At 33.8% G+C, this 27,818-nt stretch overlaps 1 protein-coding gene across 2 annotated transcripts in view; it reads right to left on the reverse strand.

The window, feature by feature from the left end:
* Positions 1 to 590: 590 nt before the first annotated feature.
* The window catches only part of COL11A1 (collagen type XI alpha 1 chain), a 213,758-nt gene continuing 186,530 nt past the window's right edge, over positions 591 to 27,818 (reverse strand). For both annotated transcript variants that reach the window (XM_059137189.1, XM_059137188.1), the window contains exons 55-67: positions 23,090 to 23,143; positions 22,862 to 22,969; positions 22,346 to 22,399; positions 14,511 to 14,564; positions 13,517 to 13,624; positions 12,956 to 13,009; positions 12,815 to 12,850; positions 12,661 to 12,714; positions 10,952 to 11,201; positions 7,397 to 7,509; positions 5,886 to 5,954; positions 3,531 to 3,764; positions 591 to 2,290 (exon numbers count right to left, since the gene is read on the reverse strand). In XM_059137189.1, the coding sequence (XP_058993172.1) occupies positions 2,144 to 2,290; positions 3,531 to 3,764; positions 5,886 to 5,954; positions 7,397 to 7,509; positions 10,952 to 11,201; positions 12,661 to 12,714; positions 12,815 to 12,850; positions 12,956 to 13,009; positions 13,517 to 13,624; positions 14,511 to 14,564; positions 22,346 to 22,399; positions 22,862 to 22,969; positions 23,090 to 23,143 (1,335 nt within the window). In that variant the 3' untranslated portion in view covers positions 591 to 2,143. The remainder of the gene's footprint in view (positions 2,291 to 3,530; positions 3,765 to 5,885; positions 5,955 to 7,396; positions 7,510 to 10,951; positions 11,202 to 12,660; positions 12,715 to 12,814; positions 12,851 to 12,955; positions 13,010 to 13,516; positions 13,625 to 14,510; positions 14,565 to 22,345; positions 22,400 to 22,861; positions 22,970 to 23,089; positions 23,144 to 27,818) is intronic.

Here is a 27,818-nt window from a genome sequence, read left to right on the forward strand (position 1 = left end):
GAGGAAAAAAATCCAAAGCAATAGAGAAGACCATATCCATATGTGCAAGGAACAGAAAAGGATAAGCAATTCAGTTATTTGTTCATTAATTCTACGGAGTGCCAAATTTGAAGCTGTTTTGTTTAAATGGGCAAATAATACAGCTTTCCCAAGGCAGGTCAATATGCAAAATATTCTCTCGTATTGCTATATATTCATTAAATTGCCTGAGGTATGGAATTTCTCTTGGCAAAAAAATATTACTTTATGTATAATTAGAGACTATGTAAAAGTTCTGGAAATATTTCTAGTGCTGAAATTGTGAACATATGTTTGAAATTTTGCAAAATGTTTAATTATGAAAAATATCTTTCTGACATTTTAAATATAGCCTACCTTAATCTTGTAAATAGAGCATTACCATGTGGTGTTTTTATTTTAGACACGTGGGGAATTCAAACAACTTATCTCTGGAGGAAAATATTCCTTTCCAAAAGTATGAAACTATTCTAATCTGGATGGTCAAGAAACAGAATGGAAAGCCTTTTCTGCAATAGAGAGTAATCTGGAACCTATTTAAGAAAGAGAATGACCAATCCAGGTAGACAAGACTTGAGTTTATTTATACGATTCATATCTCCCTTCTTGAAAGGACATTTACAAGCTTGATTTCAAAATGAAAGAACTTCTGAATGACAAGTGTTCACGTTTTAATTCCAGTATTACAGGTATGGTCTTTTGTGATAAATTATCAGTTGAAAATGTTCCAGTGAAATCTGGTGTCAATTAATTTAACACTTCATATAAGAAATAAAACATTTATTTCCAAGTCTTACATATATTACTTAAAATAGATACAAAGTTCAATTTGTAACTTTAAAATTTTATTGCTATATCAAGCTACCTGGAAGAAAATACCTTAGTGGAAAAATGTTTTGATTGTTTTAATAAGTATGACTTTCAAAACAAGCACTGTTAGTAACGATCCACCCATATGCTATTTAGAAATTAGGCAGGTCAAATAATGTTTGATAGTATTTTGAAAGAAAAGAAATAGTATTTGTTGGAAAGGTGCAGGTAAAATAGTATTTGAAGACTATTATAATATGCAACATGGAATCAAATTCAAGAAATTGATTGATTAAAAAGTATAACATTGAACAAATTCATAAACAATTGCTTTGTTCCCATCTTTTAATATTAATCTGGATGACTAAAGCACACTGAAAACAATGAGATGAGATGAGATAAGGTAGTAAAAAAATTGTACATCTAATTGTTTGCTTGATGGAGGAACCGATTTGTTAAAATAGATTCTCATACATATTTTCCTGTCCAAAAATATAAACTTGCTTATTTTCCATATATACAAGGATCCTGTGAAATCCTGGACTCTGAAAAGAAGCTGAGGTATAGCATTGAATGAAGCATCAAATGCATGATATTTTGGCTGAAATTCACCAAAGTTACTGTCAGTAGAGAAGAGTGGATCCAAGTGTGCTTCCGTGAGTCTTCTAGGTTTTTGCCCCTCTGAGAAATTTGTTGGCGACATCAAATAATCGAACTCTTCAACATCAATATATACAAAGGCATTTTATTATTCATCAAAGAAAGGGAATTAGAGTCATCAGAAATTACTTTATTTTTTCATAATACATATATTTATTGCCATCATAGTTCTGCAATTGTCATAAAATTAGAGTCAGATGGAATCCAGAGACACGTGCAAGTTTTGGAAATGGACACATAGATAACAGTATAGAACTGTACATAAAATAATTACAATTTATTAAACACACTGTTTTAGTACATCCTTGATGGACGGGAATGAGCACCATATCTTTTATGAAATATATATTGTTCTCTTCTTTTTTCTACAGCACCAAAGAAATCCAAATAGGAAAAGGAGAGATGAAAATTGGGAATCAAGAATAAGGCCTGTTTCCATCTCAGCCACACTAGCTTGTATTTTTATGATTTTTGAAGCTTTTGTCATGCAAAGATTCTGTCCCCTGCAAGGGCATCGGTATTTCTAATCGGTACAAATATACGTAGCAAGTTGTTTTCTCTACCATCCTTATTCAAAACTTGCATGTGGCATAAAATGGGTTGGTGGCACCAAGGTATTTTTTTCTGTTGATTTTGTATGTTCTTCATCCTAATCTTAGCCAAGGAAACAAACAGGACCAACTTCAAATCCAAACTTCTGATTCTGATCACCAAAGTCATTGATCATTACATCAACAATAGGAACTTGATCAATTTTCGGGGTATTGATTTCAATCACAGTTTTTTCATAGCCTTTTCTGGACTGTAAAATTAAGCAGAAATACCAAGTTACACAATCATTTCATAGTTTTAACATCCATGTTATTTTTTTCTTAAGCCTCTGAATGGAGGTGAGCAAGTAAGAAAGAAGAGCAAGAAAGAAATTTGTCATTATCTTTGTGTGAGTCCCTCTTGCTGGTGTTACTGCTGTCGTATGTAGTTTTAAATTTTGAACGTTTAATATTTAGCTGTTATGACCCAACTATAATATTCAGATATATTGCACAGTTGAAGAGAATCTTATTGAATTGACAAGTACAGTTTAATATGAAAACTGATACTAAAATTGGGTCAGGCTCCTTCATAATAATATATACTTACCACTGAAATCATACTACATATATATCAAGATTTTAAGATACAGTATAGAAATTATAGGGCACAAAGTCAGAAGTTAAAGCGTGTCTGCTGCTATATCTTAATTTTGTGAATGATTATCAGTATATTACTATTGGGAAATTCAGACACTTGCTACTTTTAATGTGTTTTATTTTCTCTTCTTTGATCTGTGGGTACCCTACCTACTTGGTTGAAGACATGGGCCTTTTTCTTTGTAACTGTGACTTCTTTAGTCATCAGCGAAAACAATGAGGTTTTCAGTGTGGTCTCTGGGCCATTTTCTTAAATCAAATTCCCATTGTGTGAAAAGGATAGTTCCAGAAGATAGAAATAACAACAACAACAACAAAAATGATAATAACTGTCTAAATAGGTGGTAATACAGAAGCAACAGAGAAGCACCTTGCAAACAAAATACAAGGGTAAGAATTATCTATGGTATAAATGGTACAATGCCAATCCCTTTATCTTTCATTTTAGAATAATGCTGATTCCTTTATCTGTCATTTTAGAATCATGGATGAAGGAGACAAAGTTTTTTGCTTTTGTTTTAAATTTCAAGAATAATGAGCCACAGTAGTTTTCAATGATCAGGAATAATTCCATAGAAATAGCATATGGTCTAAGATTACCTTCTGTTATGGCTTTTAGATTATGTGTCTATTTGTATGTTTCAGAGTTTGTGTGTGTGTGTGTGTGTGTGTGTGTGTATGTGTATGTGAGTATAGTGGCTTCTAAGATACTGTGTTTTAATGCCAGTGCTGAGCACCAGATCTTAATAAAAACTGCCATCCAATTCATGAGAGAAATGTGGCTTAGGGCCAAACTGAGGTGGTTACACACTGCCTCCCACCCTGAGAAAGAAGGCAAGTGATTATACTCACTGCACAGCCATCATACAGTGCTTTGATGTAAGGGTTGTTGTCATAGGACATCTCCTCATCATTTGACCCCAGGAACCGAAGTGCTTTGTCGTAACTTCCCGATGACACATCGTACCAGGCTGCTGACTGATGGCAGGTGTAGGTGAAATTCTGCCGCGCAGAGGCAGTCAGCAGTTTCAAGAATGTCATTTGCACCATATTAATGGAATTTCCTTCAACATCCAAATAGGAAAGCTGGGAATAAAAGAATAAAAAGACACATCTAGATTCTTTGGCTCTTTTATGTTATGAAGGGATAAAAATCACTGCTGACAGTGAACTGTGATCCCAGAAGCATGCAGATGCATGGAGTGGCCCATTTTCACGTAGGGGAAGAAAGTAGGCACAGAGGGACAGAAGACCCAGAGTCAGGATTTTATGAAATCATTCTTGTACTCCCACCTGAGTTACTGCAAGCACTATTTATCTTTGAAAAGAGTCACTTTATTTCTATGCTTCATTGTCCTAACCATTAAAAACTTCCCCCCAAAAATGCTTTTGTTTCCAAGAGATCTTTCATTATATTAGTGTACCTTTTAAAGTAATTTAAATAAATTTAAATTATAGTTTATGAACTATCTCTCATTGTGTTTGTGTATCTTTTTAGATAGCGAAACAGTGGGAACTGAGGAATCTTGGTGCAATGCAAAGGTTACCTATCTTATTTTTTTTTTTTTTTTTTTTTAAGAAAGAGTGCATGTGAGTACGAGGGAAAGAGCAGATGGGGTGGTGGAGAAGACTCTCCAGTAGACTCCCATCTCTGCCGAGCACAGAGCCCACGTAGCTGGATCTCTTGACCCTGAGATCCTGACCTGAGCTGAAACCAAGAGTCCTCAACAAACCCACTGAGCCACCCAGGCAGCCCCTTCCCCCCAATTTAAAAAAAAATTTCACCTACTTCTTTAAAAAATTTCATAGTACATCCACCTGGCCCACATTTTAAACACGTTCTTGCAGTTTTTATTTTGGGGCCATAGTTTTCTAAGGTGTTTGGTCTTTAATTTACTTCACAGACCTAGACCTACCTCTTTGTTCATTCTTAGGTGATATACTTACTCACCACTGTGTCACCACCACTAAACATAATGCCCGAGGTGATGCAATGCATATTTGTTGAGTCAGTAAATACTTATTTTGTATTTAGAGCAGGAAGATAATTGAAAATTATTAAAACCCTTTATTAAATTAATAAATTGTTTTATTGGGTACAATCGAAATACTGAGGACTACTGAAACATAGAAACCTAGTTTGTTTTTTTTAAACATGGAGTAGGAAAGTTACCTAGAAAAGTTACCTAGAATATAGATTTAGCCCCTGTAAAGATAGTTACCTATACTTTCTTCCTTATTGTTGAATTTATTTACTCCTTACTGACTAACGGCCCAGATAGTGAGGAACCTTGTTTGACTGAAGAAAAAAAGGACACTTGGGGAATGGACACGAAGGAAAACAAACCAAAACAACAAAAAAATGACACCACACACACTGTTCTGTGTATGTATTTTTCACTTCTACACATGTGGTAAGATGTCACATGGATATTTAATGTAACTTTTAGACTGCAGTGAAGAATTATGTGGACAACTTCACTAATGTTGTTAATTAATTTGTGTATATTCCTTAGGATAACTATAAAATAGCCATCACTGGAAAATAATAGCTTTTTTAAGAACATCAAACAATTGAATAATTACCTGGATAAATGAGAAACTTTCATTTAAATATATTCTTATTAATATTTTAAGCACACACATATTTTTAAACACCTTTTATCATGTCAATTTAGTTTTGGCACCTATCTTAAAATACCTGTAACAAATTATTACTAGTGAACTGGTCATTGTATGAGAAATATATACAAGAAATATCTACGTGAACTTGTGCTCCAATCCAAATAAAAGGTCAAGTCAGTCAGTTCACTTTATAGCCACATGTAGCAATCAGAAAAAACATTTCACTTTCCAAAAGTTTTCATTGATATAAAGAACAATAAATAATTTATGTATTCTCTATACCTGACATTTCTAACATAATCTATTTTTATGATGTCTAGCAGGTACTCAGTGAAATGCATACTTTATCTGATCACATTATTTTGGTAAGTATAGCATATTTCCATGTATTCTGATACAAAACATTTAGACTTCCCTAAAATACCACAGCAGTCTAAGAGATATAGTTGGAGCAAGCTGGAGAACACAAGGAATCCTGGACACTACAATTTAGACTTTCACAGTCAAGACCTAGAAATACATAATTTGCGCTTTATTAATGAAGTGTAAGATAAACCATTTCATGCTGAGGTAATAACATACCAGTTTTCCTCTCTTAAATTCACTAAACCAGCTTCCTGGTTTCTCTTTTGGCCATGATGATATTCTTACCTGTTGCAAAGGAACAGGAAGTTAGAAAATAGGTAAAAATTATGAACGATATTGTTTATGTACACACTAGTAATTTTCAGTAAGACTAAAATGCCATAGAAGTTTTAAAATAGTCTATCCTGAACTATAGGCGATGAGAGAAAGAGCAAAATTTGAGAGTGATCCTGTGAATTCCCACTTAGTGAAAACGGATTCATTTTCTTCCTGCTTTTTGTTTTCGGGGTTTTTTTTTTAATTGCTCAAAAAAAGTTGGAGTGGGGCATAACCTACTGACAGTATATTAAGAGCTGAGGGGACATTGGTGGAACTCTTAGGCAAAACCCCTTCGCAAAGGAATGCCTCATAATACCAGCTGGTATCAGCCATCAAGACAAGTACCATCAGTATTTCCTAGTGAAAGGAAGCATCCTGAAAACATTCAGCCAGTAACTGATGATGACATGCTCTGGAAAAGTCCTTGGCAAGAAGCAAGCCTAATCATCTCCTGCTGGGAAGAATATTTAGAATCTTTAATAGATCTGCATTTATTGTTTTGCTTTGCAAACATCAGCAAAACATATGGGTATCTAAGGCCTCACTGTAGGGAATTTGAGTTATCAGCGTAAGGGGAGGCATTTTCCATGTTCTCTGGTTTCTTGGGGGGCTACAGGAATTTTATTACGCTTTGCACAGGCCACGTTTGGTTGGGAATCAGAAGTTGCTTTGCCTCCTGGCACTGCTACCCACCCTTTTCTCACAAACTTCACTTCTCTCAAGAGATTAGACACACCGAAAGCTACTTGTTATGCCTTCACGACTTTCTGTGCCTCTGTATGCCTATACCATTTACTAAGAAGAATGTGATTTATTACAAGATTACAAACAAAGGCAACATCTATCACCAGAAACTGGAGAATACAATTATGCTAGTGAGAGATCTTTCCCTATATTAGTAATTTGTCTTCATAGCTTTAAAGATAGAACTCAAATGTATGGATACTGCTCAGTAAAAATCAAGAAATGTTTTTGAAAAGACTAAACATTTGAAAAATACGCAAATGCAGACAATACTTTTACTTTATGTAAAAGATTATAAATTGTATATTTTGAACATCATGTACAGCTGCGAGTTCTATCGTGTGGTAATTGGGATGAAGAATCCTATGCACGCACTAAAATTTGAGAATCAGCTGTGCTGTGTCATGGAAAAGCCATAGAATTTTAGAGCACAAGCAGGTGCATAAAGAATACATCTGGGTAAAAGATAAAGGAGAGAAGTATTTGTTAACTCTGTGCATCACTTTGGTGTCTTATTCATGTTTATGCAAATGAAATGCTCTAATTACCCTGTAAGAAAAGCAGATAAATGAAAATATGACAGTATAATTTTCCTGTTTAGTTCAATATTGCAAAAACATGGCAAGAACTGTCAACAGTCACCACCAAAACAGATTGGTACTTACTCCTTCAGATTTTTTGTCTGGATAAATGCAAGTCTCACCACCAGACGTGAAATTACAGTAAACTTTGAAGGAATCTCCTGAGCATCCTTGGTTAGGATCAATCCAATATTCACCTAGAAGTAGAAAAAAAAATATGTCATATAAAAATACATGCATAGGAAAAATGATTGCATTAAATATCAAAGTTTCTTAGCAAAATAAAGAATAGTTAATATTGTTGGATCTTTTCCCATGAGAATCACTTTATGTTCCTGGTCACATTGGGGTATGCATTTGAATAGTTAAGAGTGACCCTTTGCCTTGCCTGAATCAAAGCTTTGCCCATACAGTCTGCCCGGAACACTCTGGTTCCTAGCACGTTTGTTACTTTTCGATTTCAGCTTAAATGTCACCTCCTCAAATATTAACATTCAGTTTAGCCATTGTAAGTAAGTTGCATGCATATTGGAATCAGCTAACTTAACCCTAAATCTCATATGTTTTATTTACTACTTAAATAGTCTGAGTATAATAATCACTGTATTTTTCCGTGGTTTATTCATCTGTAACAATGGAGGTGATAGTCTCTACTTAGCCTCAGGGGTCATACTTTTGCATTATTTTATAGCATAAACTTCTTGTAGTAAATGTACCTCTCTTTGAATGACGGTGACCATTAAATTAGTAGTAGATGAGTAAAGATGGTAAGTAGTAGGAATAACAAAATTGTTTTAAAATAATTGACAATATAGTTTTTGTTGCTAACAGCTATTGAGAGATAGCATTGATGTACATCTGATGTCACTGTGCTTCCCTCCTACCATTTTCTATGCTGCCACATCATTTTAAATTTTACTCTGAATTATGTGAATCTACTGGTTATTAACTTTTCACATTTCAAAATCTCTTATTGCTTAGCTTGTACTAGAACTCTTAAAAACCTAATACCAATCGCTTTATCTTTTACTACTACTGTATATAAACAGGGAGAGTACTCTTAATAGTTAATTAGCTTCTACTATATGTCAGATCACTTGAAATATTTATTTAACAAAAAACATTTAAATTTTTTCTGATTGCACCATTTATAGATTTGCATCTGGAACCAATTGAAATCCTCAGGGAAAAAAATATATATATATATATATATAAAGGTTGAAAACGATCAGGATTTTACCCATCAGGATAACCACTCTTAATGTTTGATACATTTTACAGTTTTTAGAAATTCTGTGGTATTTTTTTTATGTTCTGTTACCTTTTTTGTAAATTTTATTTTTTCAGTGTTCCAAGATTCATCTGTGGTATTTTTTCTCTTGATTTAATCTGCTAGTATTGCCATTAAATGTTCTTCAAATAACGTAATAATAACATAATTACCAAGACACCTTTATTCAATAAATTCTGTATACTATGGATACCATGTACAATTTATCTCAAATTTATTCATCTCCTATTTTTACTATCAGGCCCCTAAATCAAGTCACCACAATCTTTTGCCTAGATTAATCCAACAGCTCCTTAACCAGCTTCTTTGGATTCTACCTTGCTTTCTTCCAAATTACTTCAAAGTCATTTTCCGCTTTGCTCACTACTTTTTAGCCATGGAGACATTAGGTTCCTCGAAGACACTAGAACCTTGTCTTCTTCAAGGCTTTCAAACTACCCATATCCTCTGCCCAGAACACCCTTTCCATTCTTTGCATAACTGGCTACTTCTTTATAGGTTTCAGCTTAAATGTTACCTCCTTAAATATTAACATCTTATTTATCCAAAATCGAATCATCCCTTACTTATCTACTCATTTTTTCCACAATATCTGTCATAATATGCTATAAATACTACTTATGATTTTTCTGTCTCCATTGTTTGATAATAGTAACTCAAAGGCATTATTCCTTCTGCATTATCTATGAATCTCTGTCTGAAGAACAGTGTCTGGCACTGTTTAATTAATTAACTAATATTTAATTGTAATTAATTAACACATTGAAGAATTAATAATACTAGTTATTATATGGAAACCACAGAGAACTATAGCTCACGGTAAACTCTCCATTTTCCAAAATTTACAAAAATTTTTCTTGATTTCTCAGGTTCTAATTAATCATATCATGTTTTATAACTCAGTACATGTTGTAATCTTTTATATTTGAATTTCAATAAAGTATGATTATCTTAGCTAGATCAAAGTCTGAATCATTCTTATAAATCACTGCATTACTACTGAACTGAATATATCTTTTTCACATACACATATTATACATTTGAAGACCTTGGTTATTAGTCTATATGGAACCCTTAGTAGCTACTTGTGTTTTAGTTTCAACAGGCTATTCTTGATTAAGAAAAGAGTTTATGACATTCTTCCTTTATGGTGGTGGCTATTTCTGAATCACATTGAAATTTTCTGTCTGTATTGAATTATTTAGATCTCAGTTACAGCATTCTTATATGATTGACAGAGAAAAATAATATTGTCCCAACAGTAAAAAGAGTGACAAAATATTTACACGTAAAGTGGGAAATTTAAGATGACCTTGTTAGTTTAATAATTAGGTGAGTTTCTTAACTAACTCAAGTTACTTGAAACTATTGTCCTCTCAGGATGGGTATGTAAACGTTTATGTTAAATGGTAGGTATAGGGGCACCTGGTGGCTCAGTGGGCTAAAGCCTCTGCCTTCGGCTCAGGTCATGATCCCAGTGTCCTGGGATAGAGCCCCACATCGGGCTCTCTGCTCTATGGAGAGCCTGCTTCATCCTCTCTCTGCCTGCCTCCCTGCCTGCTTGTGATCTCTGTCTCTGTCAAATAAATAAATAAAATCTTTTTTAAAAAATGGTAAGTATAATAAAATATCTTGATTATTATTACAAATAAATTGTTCACAGCTCGATTATTTGTGGATCCATTACACAAATTTTTGCCCCAAGCTATCTGAATTCTTAAATATTCTATTAACCAAATGCCTGCTAAACTGATAGGTCAAATACGATTCAGTTAAGCTGTTAATCATGTTCATTTTACTCATATCAATGCAAAATAACTTAGGTTATAGGATATAAATAATTATATACTAATGTGCACATGCATGCACACAAAAAAACCTGTTCTATGATTGTTAGTACAGGGAAAATGCATTTATGTTATCTATAATCATCAAAAAATGGCAAAGGACTCTCTGAAGCAGATCTTTTTTTTGTTTTTTTTAAAGATTTTATTTATTTATTTGACAGAGAGAGATCACAAGTAGGCAGAGAGGCAGGCAGAGAGAGAGGAGGAAGCAGGCTCCCTGCTGAGCAGAGAGCCCAATGTGGGACTCGATCCCAGGACCCCGAGATCATGACCTGAGCCGAAGGCAGCAGCTTAACCCACTGAGCCACCCAGGCGCCCCATCTGAAGCAGATCTTAAATTGCACAGTGTAAATGACTTTTTCTGTCTACAAGATTGGAATGAATAATAATCATTTGCTTTAGTTTTATTTAGATTCTATATTGAACATTTAACTAGAATGAAAGAGCTGACAATGCATCGTCGTAAAGTATATTTGCTGTGTCATTATATTATTAACATACCATCTGGGAAGTCAGGATGGCTGAGTTGCAGGTCTTTGCAAGTTCGGGCTGGGTTAGTCTGAGTACCCATTGGAAACTTCATATGTTCGATGTCTTGTTTCAGGGAATTGAGGGAACCGAATATTTCCTCCATTCCATCTGAGTAATCAAGAATATTATCACCTGCATCTGCTTGCATGTTTTCAACATGTCTTCTTGTTTTTTTGGGTGACAAGATTGGTAAAGGCTGAATGACTTCGCCAGGTGGACCCTGGGAAAGAGATAATGTGCATATAATTGCTTCTGAAGATAGAATATTCTGCATAAATATCACTAGTTATGTCACTGTTATAAGAAATTACAGTTGGTTTAGATTTTCAATGTTTTTCCTATTTTCAATGTTTTCTCTAATTGCTAATATATATTTATATATATATACATATAAAGGTAGATAGATATGTAAACTTGGTAAGTTTTTTAAAAATAATCTAGTAGGGATACTAAAGTAGACACCAACTCTGATGATATCTGGAACTTTTTCTACATAAGTAGTGTAGCAAAAGATTTGTGTGAACATATGTGCATTACCTGATTATTTATTAATTAGTCCTCATTTACCTGTCTTACCTCCACAACTAGATTTTAGTCTCTGAAGATTAAAACACCATTTTAGGGTTCTTATGCTACTTAATGAATTGTCTATTGTGCTTGATAATAATTTATATTATGAAACGTTAAACTTTTAAAAATGCAGATTAACTTATTTCAAATATAAGTTAAAACTGCCTAAATTAAAAAGCTTAGAAAATGCAACCAGACTTGAATTTGTATTTATGGCAAGAGTAGAAGTACACCAAATAGTTAAATCCATACCGGTATGGATTGTGTCACAAAAAGTTCTCTGTAGAAGTCCTAAGCACCAGTACTGTAGAATAAGACCTCATTTTGAAATGAGGTCTCTGTAGATATAATTAGTTAAGTAAATATAAGGGCATTAGGGTGGATCCTAGCTCAATATGACTGGTATCCTTGTAAGAGGAAATTTATGGGACACACATAGAAGATGATAGGAAAAGATAGGAGAAGACGGCCATTTATGAGCCAAGGAGAGGACCATGGAACAGACCTTCAGCTCCACAGTCCTCAGAAGGAACCGATGCTTCCCACAGTCTGATCTAGGACTTGTGGCCGTTAGAACTGTCAGGCAGTACATTTATATTATTTAAGCCATCTTGTTTGTGGTGCCTGTTATGGCAGCCCTAGCAAAGTGGATCTCTCACTTAGTAGTAATGTGAAGCCTGGAAAATGTCAGCATTAATAAATGTTACAAATTGCTATTGCTTTTTGGTTGAACATTATATACAATAGGAAAACAAATGCCAAGTATCTAAACTCTTGTCTTTATTCCTAGTGTGGTCAGACATTTATATATATTTGTGGCATACAATCAATTGCTTTCATAAAAATGTGACATAAAAAAGTATGTCATTTTCTTGAAAAACAAATAAAAACTAGATTATCATAATATATAGTTAATGTATCTTTATATATTCAATTAAAAGAAAACCTTGGCATGGGGACCTGATTACGTAATATAGTTGCTATTTCCTAGAAAAATCAGCACTTTGAGAAAATGCCTTTTTTTCCATCCTTCTTATAAATTCAGAGAAATCACTGGCAGTCTCAGGACGCTAACTGCCAGGACATCAGTCTTGTTACTCTGCACTTACCGGAGGCCCAGGAGGCCCTGGAAGACCACTGTCACCCTTCTGGCCGGCAGGTCCCTGTGGGGCGTGGGGTGGGCAAAGGAACAAGATAAATGAAGAACAAGGCATTTGAGTGGACTTCCCTCAAAAATGAAAACCCAAATGCAAAAGTACTTACAGCAGAGCCTTTGGTACCCTTTGGACCTTGAGGGCCCTAGAAAAAAGCAAAGGCAAAAGGGCAGATAAAAATCTGGAGAATTCATGACTCTTTGGTCTATTTATAAGTTTACTTTACAAAATTCTTTCGTCTCGTACTTACTGGTAAGCCTGGGGGACCAGGTGGACCTATGGGACCAGCAGGACCCGGAATTCCCTGCAGAGAGAAGCATCCAAATTAGAGTTTTCCTCAGCTAGTTTATGCATAAGATTAGTGCATAACAACACAACTGCAGGGTTTTGATTATGCAGAAATATGTAAGAATAGCCTAAAACTTTTCATTGTGAATCTAAGAAATAACCTTTGCAAAGTAATCTGTACTTTTTTCCCCATTTGATTCAATGTCTGTATCTTTATAGATATAAAGCAGCCTTCAGAATAATAACTTGTATGTTTTGGAAATTCGATAAATTTTTGTGTAATTAACTACTGAACTGTAATTTTTCGATTTCTAACTTATCATGTTTTTAATTTATTACTTTAAGATTAAGCAAATTTCTTCTTGAAAACATCACTGACTTAAAGAGATTAAAGATAATCTAAATCACCCCCTTGGTCATGTTTAATGGAATGTGCACATGTGCGAGTGTGTGTGTGTGTGTGTGTGTGTGTGCGCGTGTATGACTGGAAAGGAGTAGGAGAATAATTTATATCTTTACTCACTCCATCCCCCTTTGCTCCTGGAGATCCTTGAGTTCCGGGGAGTCCTCTGTCACCCTTTTCACCTTGTTCGCCTGGAGGACCAATCAGGCCAATTAAACCCGGATGTCCCTTTAGAAGGCAGAGAAAAGAAATTTAACAATATATAAATTACAACCATCTACTAAACTATAGTCATAAAATAATTGCACACTAAGTTTACAAAACATAAAAGTAAAAAAAAAAAAAAAAAAAGAAACTTTAACCCTTTCTGAATGATATAAAGGATTAAGAACCTGCTTTTCTCTTACCTAACAGGATCATTTACTGCTTATATCAAGGGAGACTTTTATTGGTGGGGAGGAATTTTAGGAAACAGAATGCTTTCTAAAAGTATCATCTTCAGTGTTTCATTTACTTAAAATGAATTCTCCACTAAGAATTATTTCATTGATGAAATAACTGAAAAGTCATTATTTTCATAAGCATATTTTATATGAAATGATTTCTACTTTTCAGAAATTCTATATTCCTTAAGAGACATTTGGAAATTTAAAAGTAATCCAAAAAACATTAATGGCCTTCTAAAAAGGCTTATTTTCTTTAATTATTTGGTGCAACTCAGCACACATTCTGGAAGATCAAATTACTACTTCAAAGGTATTATAGCTTAAATTTTTCATTTTCATGTTTAAAAACATGAAAATGGGCATTTTGTTATTCCATCTGTTTATTTTCTGAAGGGTTATTTTAGTATAACCATATGCTTTCTCCATATGGTTCCAACAAGGGGACATTGAAAAAAGATAACACTGAATTCTGATACATTTTTCACTATGACTTTGTATATTTTCTCTCCTCTAAATTCATCTGGGAAACAGAGGATTGGCAGCTTTTTCCTTGGTTAGAAGGACAAAGATATTCTTTGAAATTTCCTTTTGAGTGATTTTAATATGAAAAATTATTGTCTCTGCTATTGGGATATCAAAATTGTAGTAACATGTGTTTTTACTCTCACCTTCTCACCCTTGGAACCAGGGTCACCTTTGAGACCAGGTAAACCAGGAGGTCCCTAAATAATAAGAAATAATAAACATACATAGAGTAGGTATGAGTTAGAGAATCATATTACTACCCACAGGGCAAGTTTGGTTTTGGTAATATGACAGAGTTCAAAAACAATTAATAATGATTAGTGCTTACTCTTCAGGATTCAAAATAATTTTGCTTGTTTAAAACTCTATGGTTTAATATTTAACCACAATTATAAAGCATCCTATGGACAAGTTGGACCACAGAAATGTGAAATTAGAAACAAGGCATGGTTTGCATGGTCTTTAAACTAAAAAAGGATAAATTTTTAAATAATTTTAGAAGAAGGGATTTTCAAATTATACATCAAATCAATCAAATATTTCGGTTGTCAAATACATTACAAAGTCAAATACATTACAGTATTTCCTGAAAAATTAAAAAAAAATCCCCAAATATTTTTGACAGTCAACTGACCTTTGATAACCACTTTTCCTAAGCAAACTCAAACAGTATTTTTAACTGTAATTCCTTTTATATAAATGATTTGTAAATTAAATAATAAAACAATTAGCTTTTTCATATAAACATCTCTATTTTACCAATTAACTATTTTATGGTCCAGGGATAACACATTTATCCATTTATTCTAAATTATATTTTTATGAAAATCATGTCATGCCTTCATCAATTAATTCTTAGTTCTTACCCCTGCCCACGGAATTATTCATATTAATGACTTTGTAACAAACATTTTTATATAAAAATCAGTGTATCCCATATCGAAGGTAATACAAAATATGACCCTTGTTCTGAAACTAATGACAAATGAAACTGGCAAGAGTTTCTGTCAGAAGTGGAACTGACACTAAAAGATGGTTAGTAAGGATGTGATTGATGAAATCAGAGTCAAGGCTACAAAATGTAGGTCACTACTACCTGCAGTAGTAAGGCTGCCAGAAAAACAAAGCGAAATATTTCTACAGTTTCTCTATGAATTTGAATTATTTATATTGAATTGAATTTTAAAATTGATTCTTAACATGGCACTTAGGAAGTGAATTGTTTTAACTTTTACCAAACTATACCATTGTATATAGATACTATTGGATCTTCTTCAAGGCTACCATGAGCAATTTTTTTCCTCTCTACCCAGACACTTTGAATCTTCCATGTGAAAGAGCACGTTAAGTCTCAGTTCATCATTTTTGTGAATTTAAAGTATTAAGAGCCGTGGATCTGACCCAAGTAGTATGATGTAATTTAAAAAGTATGGGCTCAGAATAGGATAGACTTGGGATAGAAGCCAGCCTCTCTTATTAGCAATTTAAATTAGCTAACCAAAAAGAGCTTCAGTTTTCTCATCTATAAATCGAGGATTATAATTCCTATCTCCTTAGATTGAATAGATGAGCCTTTTGGATTCCTTAATTACTCACATCTGTACCTTAAACCAAATCCCTGATCATCAGGGGAAAATAAGAACAGGATTCGTACAATTAGTACTGTGTAACAATAGTATTTAGGACTAATACTTATTATATATATTTGTATTTGTTTTAATTTATGAAAGATTTGAAATTCTCTAAGTATATTGATATAGAAGTGGACAATTTCCCTACATCATTCCATTACCAATAGATACAAATTATTTTCAGGTGCTATTTTAAATGTGAATGTGCCTAATAGTGATCTTTTTAAAAAAGATGTTATTTATTTATTTGACAGAGGAAGAGAGAACACAAGCAGGGGGAACAGCAGAGAGACAGAGGGAGAAGCAGTCTCCCCACTGAGCAAGGAGCCCTACGCGGGGCTTGACCCCAGGACCCTGAGACCAGGACCTGACTCGAAGGCAGAGGCTTAGCCCAGTGAGCCACCCAGGCGCCCCTAATAATAATTCTTCTAACAAGGAGAAAATTATTAATCCTCAGACATAAATTTATACTAATTCAGGTTAGACTTTCTTTTGTATAAAACTAATCATGCCACTTTGTTAAATCCCTTACAGACAAAAAGTAGATGACAAAGATATTACCAAATTTACTTCCAAGTATATTCTAAGGCTGGGTTTGAAAATAGAACTTTCATCTTACCTACTAACACCCTATCATAGTGGATCTCAAAGTGTCGTCCTCAGAGCAGCAGCATTAGCATCATCTGTGAACTTTTTACTAGAAAAGCAAATTCTTGGGCCTCACTCAGACCAACTGAATCTGAAATTCTCCAGTTAAGAGACCAGGGATCTGTTTCGTAAGTTTGATACTCATTACGCTTTGAGAGAGAGGGTTCTGTGGTGTTAGGTCCCAAACCAGGTTAAATCAATATGCAAATCAGAATAGCATAAAAAAATCTCATTTGTGTTAAAATAAAAGCATTACCTATTTAGTTCTACTAGTTTAATAATAATTTTAATATATTTCACGTCTACTATTTTCTGATTTTATCAGAAATGCATGATGAATCATGAGGAAAATAATGTTTCCCTATAACACATTTTAAAAGGCATAATATCAATGAGTAATGGAATCACTTAAATAATTTCTTGAGACCATGTCACCTTCGGGATAAATGCCAAAGACTCTACATGTTAGAACAAGGTGGCATAAAAAAGTATGAAAAAAATGGTTCTGGTAAAAACATAGCTGCATGAAAGAACCATATGCTTGTACCAGTAGTAGAAACCTTTTAAGAATATTGGTTTAACCTGACATAATGTCAATTAAAAGTAAATATATTCTCCAGACTAAAACTATGTACAGGCTAGATTTTTTTCTTTCTTCACTTCTCATTCTACACTCAAACTTTTTTTGGGTGTATGATATACTTTACAGAAATTTTGCTCTAAGTGGGAGATCTGGTAGGGATGCTGCTTGCCAAACATCAATATTCTAATCACTGCTTCATTCAGTCTCAGGTCTAACCACACATTAGTTGGGTGACCTTGGATCTATCACTTACTATCTCGGAGCTTCACTTACGAAGGTACTCTAATAGTAATAACTGAATCACAGTATTGTAATAATGAAAGAGAAATCACACCTACAAAAATACTGTATAAACAATGCAGTAGAGCATTTTTTGAAAAATTACAGTTATCAGTCAGGCTTCTCACCACATTCTTATAGTATAAGCTAAAATGGCAAAAAAGGAGAAGGAAAAGGACAAGGAGAAGAGGAGGGAGAAGAGAAAGAGGAGAAGGTTGAAGGTGAAGAAACACTGGAATTTCAATTACTCAGGCTTAATGCGAAATATACCAGACATGGTGTTCATGCATTTTAAATCATTTCTATAAATGTACATAAACGAGCTAGAGGAAATGAGGATTAATTCCTCTAAGCTAATAATTTCTTATGAACTTGCAAACATTATCTGAGGGCAAATTTACCAAGCAAAATAAGTTTCTTATCATTTTCATCAGGTGGAAATAGAAATTGGTAAAGTTATGATATTGATAGCAGTTATAAAGGCTCTGAACTGGGAATATATAAAAAATACCAATTCTGCATATAAAAATGCTATTCCAAGTACATATTTTCTATTTCCTATTTAGGATATTGCAAATTGAAAAACCCTAGGGAAATACATAATTCATAAGTAATAAGTGAAAAGGAAAACAAGGATAATACATTCTTAAGTGTCTAGAATATACAATCAAACATTTTCCCCTGCAGTATTATGCTTTACAGAATATTTGCTTTGGTATGCATCTCAAAACTCTAGTGCACTGAAGTTTAAAGAAACCGTAGATCCCACACTATATTTAGAATGCAATATCATGAAATAATATTTAATTTGGCGAAAAGCAAATGCTTTACTATTTAAACCAGGTGAATCATTTTGGAATGCTACGTATCTCAACCCTGCCTACAGATAGTTCAAAGGTAGCATAAAAAAAAAAAAAATCAAACTGCATTCAGTAAGCCATCCTACCATTTTTTTCAGGCACTTACGGTTTGAAAAATAATGCTATCAGATATTTTATTTATCAGTATGTGAATAGAAGGAATGTCTGATTATATTATGGTAATTTTTCATCTCTTTTTCTTGTTGACTACCTGAAAATTTGATTCAACTTAAAAAATGCTTTTATTATTCTTTATATAATCTCATCATTGTCCTTAGCTTTCTGTTAGCTCTCATATGTACTAGTTAATCTATCCTCGGTTCCATATGGTGATTCTAAATATATATGTACATAAATTCATGCATTTATAGAAGTTTAATTTTTACTATGAGAAATGTCTAACTTTTAAAGTGAAAAATAAATACTGTACCATATCTGAACTCTAGTAGAGCTGATTACAGAGTAGGCAAGAACCAAACACGTAACATTTTAAAAGTTTTAAAAGATCTGTTTCACTCTCAACCCAAAGAATTTCCATTTTAAAGGTTAACATAAATTTGTATATAAAATACCTACAAAATACCACTTTAAGTAAAGTCAGTGTATAAGGAAGTGTATAAATGCTCTCTGATAAAACAAAAAGCCAGAGGAAAAGGCAAGGCATCCATACAGCTGAACGCTCTGTTAAAGCACGATCATCTACCTGGGTAGCTGGCTATCTAGAGTGATGAAGGCACGTTAAGTCCTACTTACTGAACAGCTAAGTTGTATTTAAAAGTTGGGGAAAGGGGAATGTTGGGTGGTATTGTCTGACTAGTGGACCCTACAGCAGGAAGTTTCAGGCAGCTTCTAGAAGGGCGAAAGAGACCCAACAGGTAGCTGCGGAAATACGGTGATAAACAGGCTTCTGAAACGTGTGCAGACTGGGATGTGCATGTGAATATATTTATAACTGTAATGAGGAAAAACACATTATGGAAAGAATATTCAGATGAATTTCACATGGATTAATTTCAGAGATGAATGCAAATTTGCAAGAGTTTTGAAATCTCTTATTTTTACCTCCCACATTTTTAAGCCTTCCATACACATTTAAGCCTCTTTTTTTCCTCCTTTAATAATCTTACCATACTTCTGAGGAGGGAAAGGTCCCCAGAGGAAAGGGCATTTTAACAGTCCTACTCTGAATACAGTTAGCATTCTCTACTTGATTCTATTATAGTACTCACCTACTTTATACTCTAACTGCTGTAAGCATAATTTATTTATTGGTCCTTTTCATTTGTTTAACAATCAGTGTCTTTCAAACAAATTTAGTTAATTTTTTTTAAGTAAACCCTACTCCCAATGTGGGGCCCGAACATAGAACCCCAAGATAAACAGTCACATTCTGTACAGACTGAGCCATCCAGGCACCCCAAATTTAGTTACTTTTCACAAAAACATGAAATTGTTTATTTTCAAAACATCATTTCGTTCTATTAATAACTCTTGATTTGGTGCTCCTAGCGCCAATTAATGGTCTAAGTGTTTTATGTATAACTTATTTAATTAACATAAGAATCCTATGGGGTAGGAGATATTAATATCCATATTTAATTCATTTAAACGTCATAATATCCCATAAGTAGATGTTACTGATATTCTAATTTTACAGATGAGGAAACAAAAGCTAAATAAATAAATAAATAAATAAATAGGTTTCCTAAAGTCCAGCACATAAGTGGTAGTGTTTGTTCTTGAAATGAGGGAGCTTGCTTGAGAGTCAATGACCTTAACCATTAACCATAATCAAAAATTTACACTAAAATAATTTGTTCTTAGCTGAGTTGAAAAGCTCATTAAATTGCCTTAAAAAGCATCCTGGGGGCGCCTGGGTGGCTCAGTGGGTTAAACCGCTGCCTTCGGCTCAGGTCATGATCCCAGGGTCCTGGGATCGAGCCCCGCATCGGGCTCTCTGCTCAGCGGGGAGCCTGCTTCCCCCTCTCTCTTCCTGCCTCTCTGCCTACTTGTGATCTTTGTCTGTCAAATAAATAAATAAAATCTTAAAAAAAAAAAAAAGCATCCTGAAGATGGTTTCTCTGCCCATCCTCACTTCATGAGAACCAACTAATTTTCATTAAAATTAAATATCACCAAACTAATTGATGAAATTAAAACTTTAATTTTCATTAAAATTAAATATTGTCAAACTAATTGATGCTATGAAAAAGCTACGGTCTAGTCACATTATAAGTCCTCTCTGATTAAAAAAAAAAAAAAAAAAAAAGGAGCCAGAGAGAGGAGAGGCATGGTACCCATACTGTTAAATTCAGAAGTTTTTCACTTCACTCTGCCTAAAAGGGTTTGCATTGTTCTGCCCCTTGCTCAGTAAACTCACATTTACATAAGAGTCAAAAATATAAACTTTTACAAGCTGGAGTCAGGTGGTATGTCTGATGGTTTTATTTTTAATATTATCGGAAGGAAATCTTCAGCATGATGTTTTTTATTTCATCTGGAGAAAGGTCAGAATACTTATTGGAAAATCTGAAATAACAAGAAAAAAATCTCTGGCAAATTTTAACGTGACATTAAGGTGAATTATTTTTTTTCCAGGCTCTGACTCTTCAGTTACGAGTTTACCATATCTAAGGAGAATATTCCTTATACAGTGGCACAGACCTGGGCTTCAGCCAGGTCCCTGTTCTGATGCTAATGGGGTCATGTGCAGATTTGATAATCTCCTGCTTGAGGTCACTCAAAATTTGATAACTTTTATCCTTATGCAAAAATAAATGATCTTTAACTTTTCAGTAAAAGTTAAAAAAGTTATCTCTGTAACATGAAATATTTGCTTTATTTTGTGACATTTTTACTAAAAGGAATGGCCAAAATTCCTCCACAATAATTAAGATTAGGAATCCCAGTTTTGATGGCATTCTGGGTATGTAATATATTCATGATAAGAGGTATTTTTGTAAAATGTAAATTGCTCTACAGAAGCATTTGACTATTTGAATCAATACGCATCATGTTTGTATAATGCTGTAGGTTTTATTAGCTATTTTGATTAATCCCTTTACATACAACTATTTTGGGACAATGAATTTCAAATGCCTCTACAATAAAATAGAATCTGTCACTAGAAAAAATGATTTTTTATTACAGTTTTTTTTTGTTGTTGTTTATTAGAGAGAGAGAGAGCACAAGGATGCAGACTGGCAGGCAGAGGAAGAGGGAGAAGCAGACTCCCCACTGAGCAGGGAGCCTGATGTAAGGCTAGATCCCAGAACCCCGGGATCATGACCTAAGCTGAAGGCAGACTCTTACCAACTGAACCACCCAAATGTCCCCAGAAAACAATGACTTTAAAGGCAAGACTTAGATTTTCACTTCCGCCTAGGTTCGGTAGCAGGTTTAGCCTTGGCACCTATAATGAACTCCTATCTATGAACAGTGTATGCTGGTCAGTTAAATGCTCTGTTGCATAGCTCAAGCATTTTTTGCACATAGGGTTTATGATAGTAACCAAGCTTCAGTTGTAATAATTATGCCTTTCTTCACTAATGGAGGTTAATGTTTTATCTTTCAGCCTGTTTCAGAACAATTTATTTGGTGAAGGAATCACTATGTGCCTGTGCCAATGTCATTCTTTTAAATGAAGTGCCAGGAAACGAAGTGTAATTGCATGCATTTGGGGAACTGTCCACATTTGGAAAAGAACTGGCTGGACCATTAGTGGCATTTTATTAAGAGTGGAAATACATTTTTTTATCCAAAGGACATAAGAAAGGAAAGATCTGATCAAGTGGCATATTTTCCAAATAATCTATCATTGAGGATTACGTTCCCCTTTTTAAGTCTAAGTAGTAAACTTCCTTGAATATTGTACAAAATATAAACTAATTTATAATATAAAACTTCAGAAATTCTAGCTTATAAACAATTTTGTTTCTGGATTTCTCCCTTTCTAAATAACAAAAGATCAGACTTACCATGGGACCAGGAGGCCCATCTTGGCCCGCAGCTCCAGGGAGACCTTGTTCTCCCTATAGAAAATAAACATAATGGATTTTTTTAATTAACAAAAGCGTAGATTTTTTTTTTTTAATTTCAGTTTTGGAAATCCAAAAAGAGAGAACGCAAAAACATCACTTAGGCATCCTATCACAGGCAGAACATCTACAAATGTTATAAGCAATTTTGAGTCTTTTTACATTGTGTATGTCTATACAGATATATGTATAGAAACTGTACATTTTTGAATTCTTAGGGTTCAGTTTCTATTCTGCCTTTCTGTGTTGGAATTTCACCTTGCACTTATTAAATAAACGACATATTTAGGTATTTGAAAAGTATCTGGCTTTAATTCCTGCATAATATTTACTGAATTCCCATAAAACAGCCACACAATACCTTATGAAATGATGCTGACATGCACATTTTCATTCGTAATTTTTTGGGGGGGAAATAAAATATTTCCAAAATGGCATTTTAGCAGAGATGCTCACCACTGGGCCAGGGATGCCCCGAAGACCCTCTGGACCGGGTTTTCCAGCAGGTCCCTGAGGGCCAACTGGGCCAGTTTTTCCAGGAGGACCTTCGGCACCTGCTTCTCCCTGTTAGAAAATAAAATGTGTGAACATGTTGATAATGAGAAAATATTTTTTTATATTATTAAAAGTACTGAAATAGATGTTGTTCAATGTGTCCATAAGACGTTCAAACATATATTTTACCTTAGCACCTTTTTCACCTTGTCTTCCCTCTGCACCTGCAGCTCCGGGAGGACCCTATAAACAGAAAACTGCACTTAAAACTCATATTGCATATAAAACTAACATAACTGAAGACTTATTCACAAATACTCCAGTTTAAACTCTAACAGAGTCCAATAAACTGTGGCTGTCTACAGCTATTTAGTTTAAAACACAAGGAGAAAAATCAAAACCCATTTATATAAAAACTTGCAGTTAGAATATTAAAAATAAATGATTAACAGATAATCACATCATATCAACGTAAAGAAACAGTAATTTTTTTAAGAAATACTGTTGGCTTAGTCACTCTTACTGTGTTAAATACTCAGGTATCATTTTTTTTATCTTGTATAATTTAGAATTAGTTGCATGTAGTAGTTTCCCTTCCATCCTTAAATGTGTTTTAAGATTGGCTCCTTTCTCAATCTTAGAACATCCATATGCTATGTATTCTTATAGGATCATGTTCAGACTAGAGCAGTGTACATTTAAAATCTCGACTGTCAGCAGAAATTTTATTTTCATTTTCCAGAACTATGCAATTCACATAAATGAGTGACATAAAAATACTTATCACCACTTTTTAAAATCTAGTATTAGAGCAAGAGCAGAAAAAAAATATCTTCACACTCCATATGTCATCTAACAGCTTAAGAGAATATTCTGGTGTTTGCCTGACTTCTGCACAGCTGCATAGATTGCTATGGAGAGATGCTAATTACTAATTTGTTTAAAGCTATTTGTAATATTACTCCTTGACGGTATATGCATCTTTGTAAGAAAGCTGTCAAATCCAACTTTCTATAGTTCTTTTTTTGTTAGCTTGTGACTTTTAACAATTTATTAGTATTCCTGAATTTCCATTCTTTCATCCATAAAATATTACCAATAAAAATCCTCTTGCTCAGGGCACCTGGGTGGCTCAGTGGGTTAAACCGCTGCCTTCAACTCAGGTCATAATCCCAGGGTCCTGGGATCGAGTCCCGCATCAGGCTCTCTGCTCAGCGAGGAGCCTGCTTCCCCCCTCTCTCTGCCTGCCTCTCTGTTTACTTGTGATTTCTGTCAAATAAATAAATAAAATCTTTTTTTAAAAAATCCTCTTGCTACAGAATTGTTGTTAAATTTAAATGAGATAACACATGTAAAAGTATTTTTCAAGCTTTCCAGTGCAGCAGTATCAAATAGAGATATGGAATATGGTGCTTAAGAGCATAAAGCCTGGACCCAGACTGTCTGGCCTCAAATCCTGGCTCTGCCACTAATTACTTCTGTGATCTTTAGAAAGTTATATACCATGTCAGAGCTTCAGTTTACTTCTCTGCAAAAGGCACAGAATAATAAGAACTATTTCCCAGAGTCATCATAAGAACTCAGAGAGCTGAGAAATATAAATGGTGTATAACAGCACCTAGGACATAAAGACACACTGAGCAAACACTGGCTCTTGTTACTTTTGTTACTAAGATTATTAAATTTTTTATAAAGTATTTTACCTATATTTTTCACCATGTTGGCAACCTGAGACTCAGATCAAACAAAATAGACTCTCAAAATACATTTGTAGACACCATGTCAACAAATTACTTTTTCCAAACATGCTGATTATAATACCTGAAAAATATATATTCCATGTTTGAAACTACTTGCTTATTTTTTTAAACTACTTGTTTTAATTGGAAAATTGTGAGTTGGCTAAAAAATAGATTTACCATGATCCTGTAATATAAAATCAGATTTTGACATCTGATATTCATATTTCCTTCTTACATTTACATAGTCATCTGTGAAATACAAAGCATGATATTTCTAAATCTTATAATAAAATGAGAAAAGAGTCACTTATAATATAAACATAACATTCAAGGTATCAAAGAAATCATCAAGTTTTCAAGCTAAATAGGAGATGTTATAATTATCATTATATCTAAATTTTGTTTCTATTAATTACATTGCCTCCTCACACCATTTCTTAGTAACTTCCAAATCAACAAAAGCCGGACACTTGGGTTAACAGCCCAGTAAGAACACGATACAATGCTTTTGACCTCTAGAACTACCCCCAATCCATTTGCAATAATTTATTCTAAGACACATAAAATTTACAATTTTATAATAAAATATTTCATGTCCACTAATCAACTGAATTTTTACCATTACTTAACAAGCATTAAGATTCAATCTAATTTTGAAATTTTTTGCACAAATTCTAACATACATACAGTCTGAAAGAGAAACTCTATGATCTCTAAGAAATTACATTTCCTTTTCTCCCAGACTCTCTTGTTTTCTATCTGTTTACTTCAATTTTTGCAATGAATTCTACTCAAAATCAGCAACCGAGATTGAGGTTGGAGGTTGGAGAGAAGAGTGGAGATGGTGTTAATTGTTGAAAATAAGGTTAGGTAGAAGGATGACTTTCTCTTTTCCAGAAGCCATATTAATATGCTAATGGTGAGCACATGCTAGCCTTTCAAATGGTCTTTTAAATCCACGTTTGAAATGAGTATCAGGCACTTCATTAAAATCAGAGTATTCTGTGAATTCATTTATCTTAGAAAGAATCAATGAATACAACCTTTGTTATTATTTTCTCAATATCATCACTGTAATGCCATACATGATCAGGCACATATTGTGCCTCAGCCCAAAGAAGAAATGTACAAATTCTGAAACAGTCTCTTGAGGCAGCAGTATTATGTTAACAATAATATATTCTTAAAACTTAAGTTTTTCTAGGGTTGCCTGGTTGGCTCAGTCATTAAGCATCTGCCTTGGGCTCAGGTCATGATCCCAGGGTCCTGGAATCCAGCCCCAAATCGGGCTGCCTGCTCAGCAGGAAACTGCTTCTCCTTCTCCCACTCCCTCTGTTTGTGTTCCTTCTCTATCTGTGTCTCTCTCTTTCAAATAAATAAATTAAATTAAAAAAAAAAAAACCCTAAGTGCTTCTTTTTAATTTCATGTTATTTATGCAAGAGGATTTCTGCATGTAAGCAAGCATCAGCTTCAAATAACTCCTAGTGTTAAAATCTTGTCATAAATTATTTTGGTATGATACTTAAAATATTAGCATATGCAAACCTAAACAACCATAACGACTGTGATTTTGGAAATAGAAATTATTTTCCTTATTCTATGAAGGTTTTCCTTAAACTAGTGACATCCGGGTATGCAGTCTTCTCAAAGGATCGCATTTACACACATCAACATTATAGAAGATTTATAAATATCTAGATCTTTAAAAAAGCAAGTCATCAGCTCTCTAAAAATGTAACAAAAACATTGCTTTTCCTGCAAGAGAGAAAAGAAAATCTGAGTCTGAAAAGCTTAGAGAATCTAAACACAAGTAAACTACAACACACACACAAAATTGCAATTCAAATATATTCTTAAAACTTAAGTTTTTCTAGGGTTGCCTGGTTGGCTCAGTCATTAAGCATCTGCCTTGGGCTCAGGTCCCAAAAGAATTTCTTCCCTCTTTGAATGAATACCTGACATCTGTCATGGTGGAAATCCATATTAAATGGATTTTCTCTGTTCTTTATCTCATTTTTCCCATTTCCTTTTTTTTTTCTCTCTCTCTTTCTTTTTTTTTTTTTTTTTCCCCCTAAGGATTTTATTTATTTGTCAGTGAGAGAGAGAGAGAGCACAACCAGCAGAAGTGGCAGGCAGAGGCAGTTCCCCGCCAAGCAAGGAGCCTGATTCGGGACTTGGATGGAGGAGTCGATCCTGGGATCATGACCTGAGCTGAAGGCAGATACAACTGACAGAGCCATGCAGACATCCCTGTTTCTTATATTTTTTTCCAGATGGCACAGATTCTTTGTTAAAAAAGACAGGGATAAAAACAGATAAACACACTTTTTCTAGAATAGAAAAAAATTAATAATGCGTAAAGACCAATTCTCATCTTAGTCATTTATTTCTCATGTATTTGCATAAACAGATGGTCAAGGACTTAATCTAGCAAACTACTGGCTGTAATTTCATAAACTAATGACTGTTCTTATTGGAAAATGCCTCCTAGAACATGAAACAATAAAACAGACTCCAGTTAATTTTCTACCAGTAAACACTTAAACGGAATTTTTTCACCATGAGAAATATACTTTATATAAAATACACAGCTTAAGCTTCTCCCCACTAGTCACATTTTATAATATTAATCTATAATCTATCTATTCTTCCATTCATGTAAAAAATATTTAAATTGTCTTTATGTGACAGAAATGTGCTGTGGATAATACACAAAAAACAAAAAGAGAAAAACCCCTGTGAAATCCTAGGAGTTCATGAAGTTTAGTTATGAAGATAGACATCAAAATTAACAAAGACAGTACATTACAAAATATGCTAAGATGAAGTAGGTGTATAAAGTAGGCACATTGTTCTAGTTTGACAGTAGGGAAGGCTTTCCTAAGAATCTAATCTTTGATCTGAATCTTTGTGTGGGTAAATATGGGAGGGATGTTTCCTTCTAACACTTTATCTTTTGACCATCCACATTCATGCATAAAAGCATAGGGGTGGAAAGAATATATAATAAGAATATATGCACATATATAATAAGAATATATATACATTATACAGGGTGTGTGTGTGTGTATACACAAATATAAACATATATATCTTTCTCTGTATTTCTACCAATTAATAATTCAATTATTTTAATTTTTTATTGTGAACTTTCCTATGGCAATATGAGCTAGAG

This window comes from Mustela lutreola, chromosome 10 (assembly GCF_030435805.1).
Source record: "Mustela lutreola isolate mMusLut2 chromosome 10, mMusLut2.pri, whole genome shotgun sequence".
Classification (NCBI taxonomy): Eukaryota; Metazoa; Chordata; class Mammalia; order Carnivora; family Mustelidae; genus Mustela; species Mustela lutreola.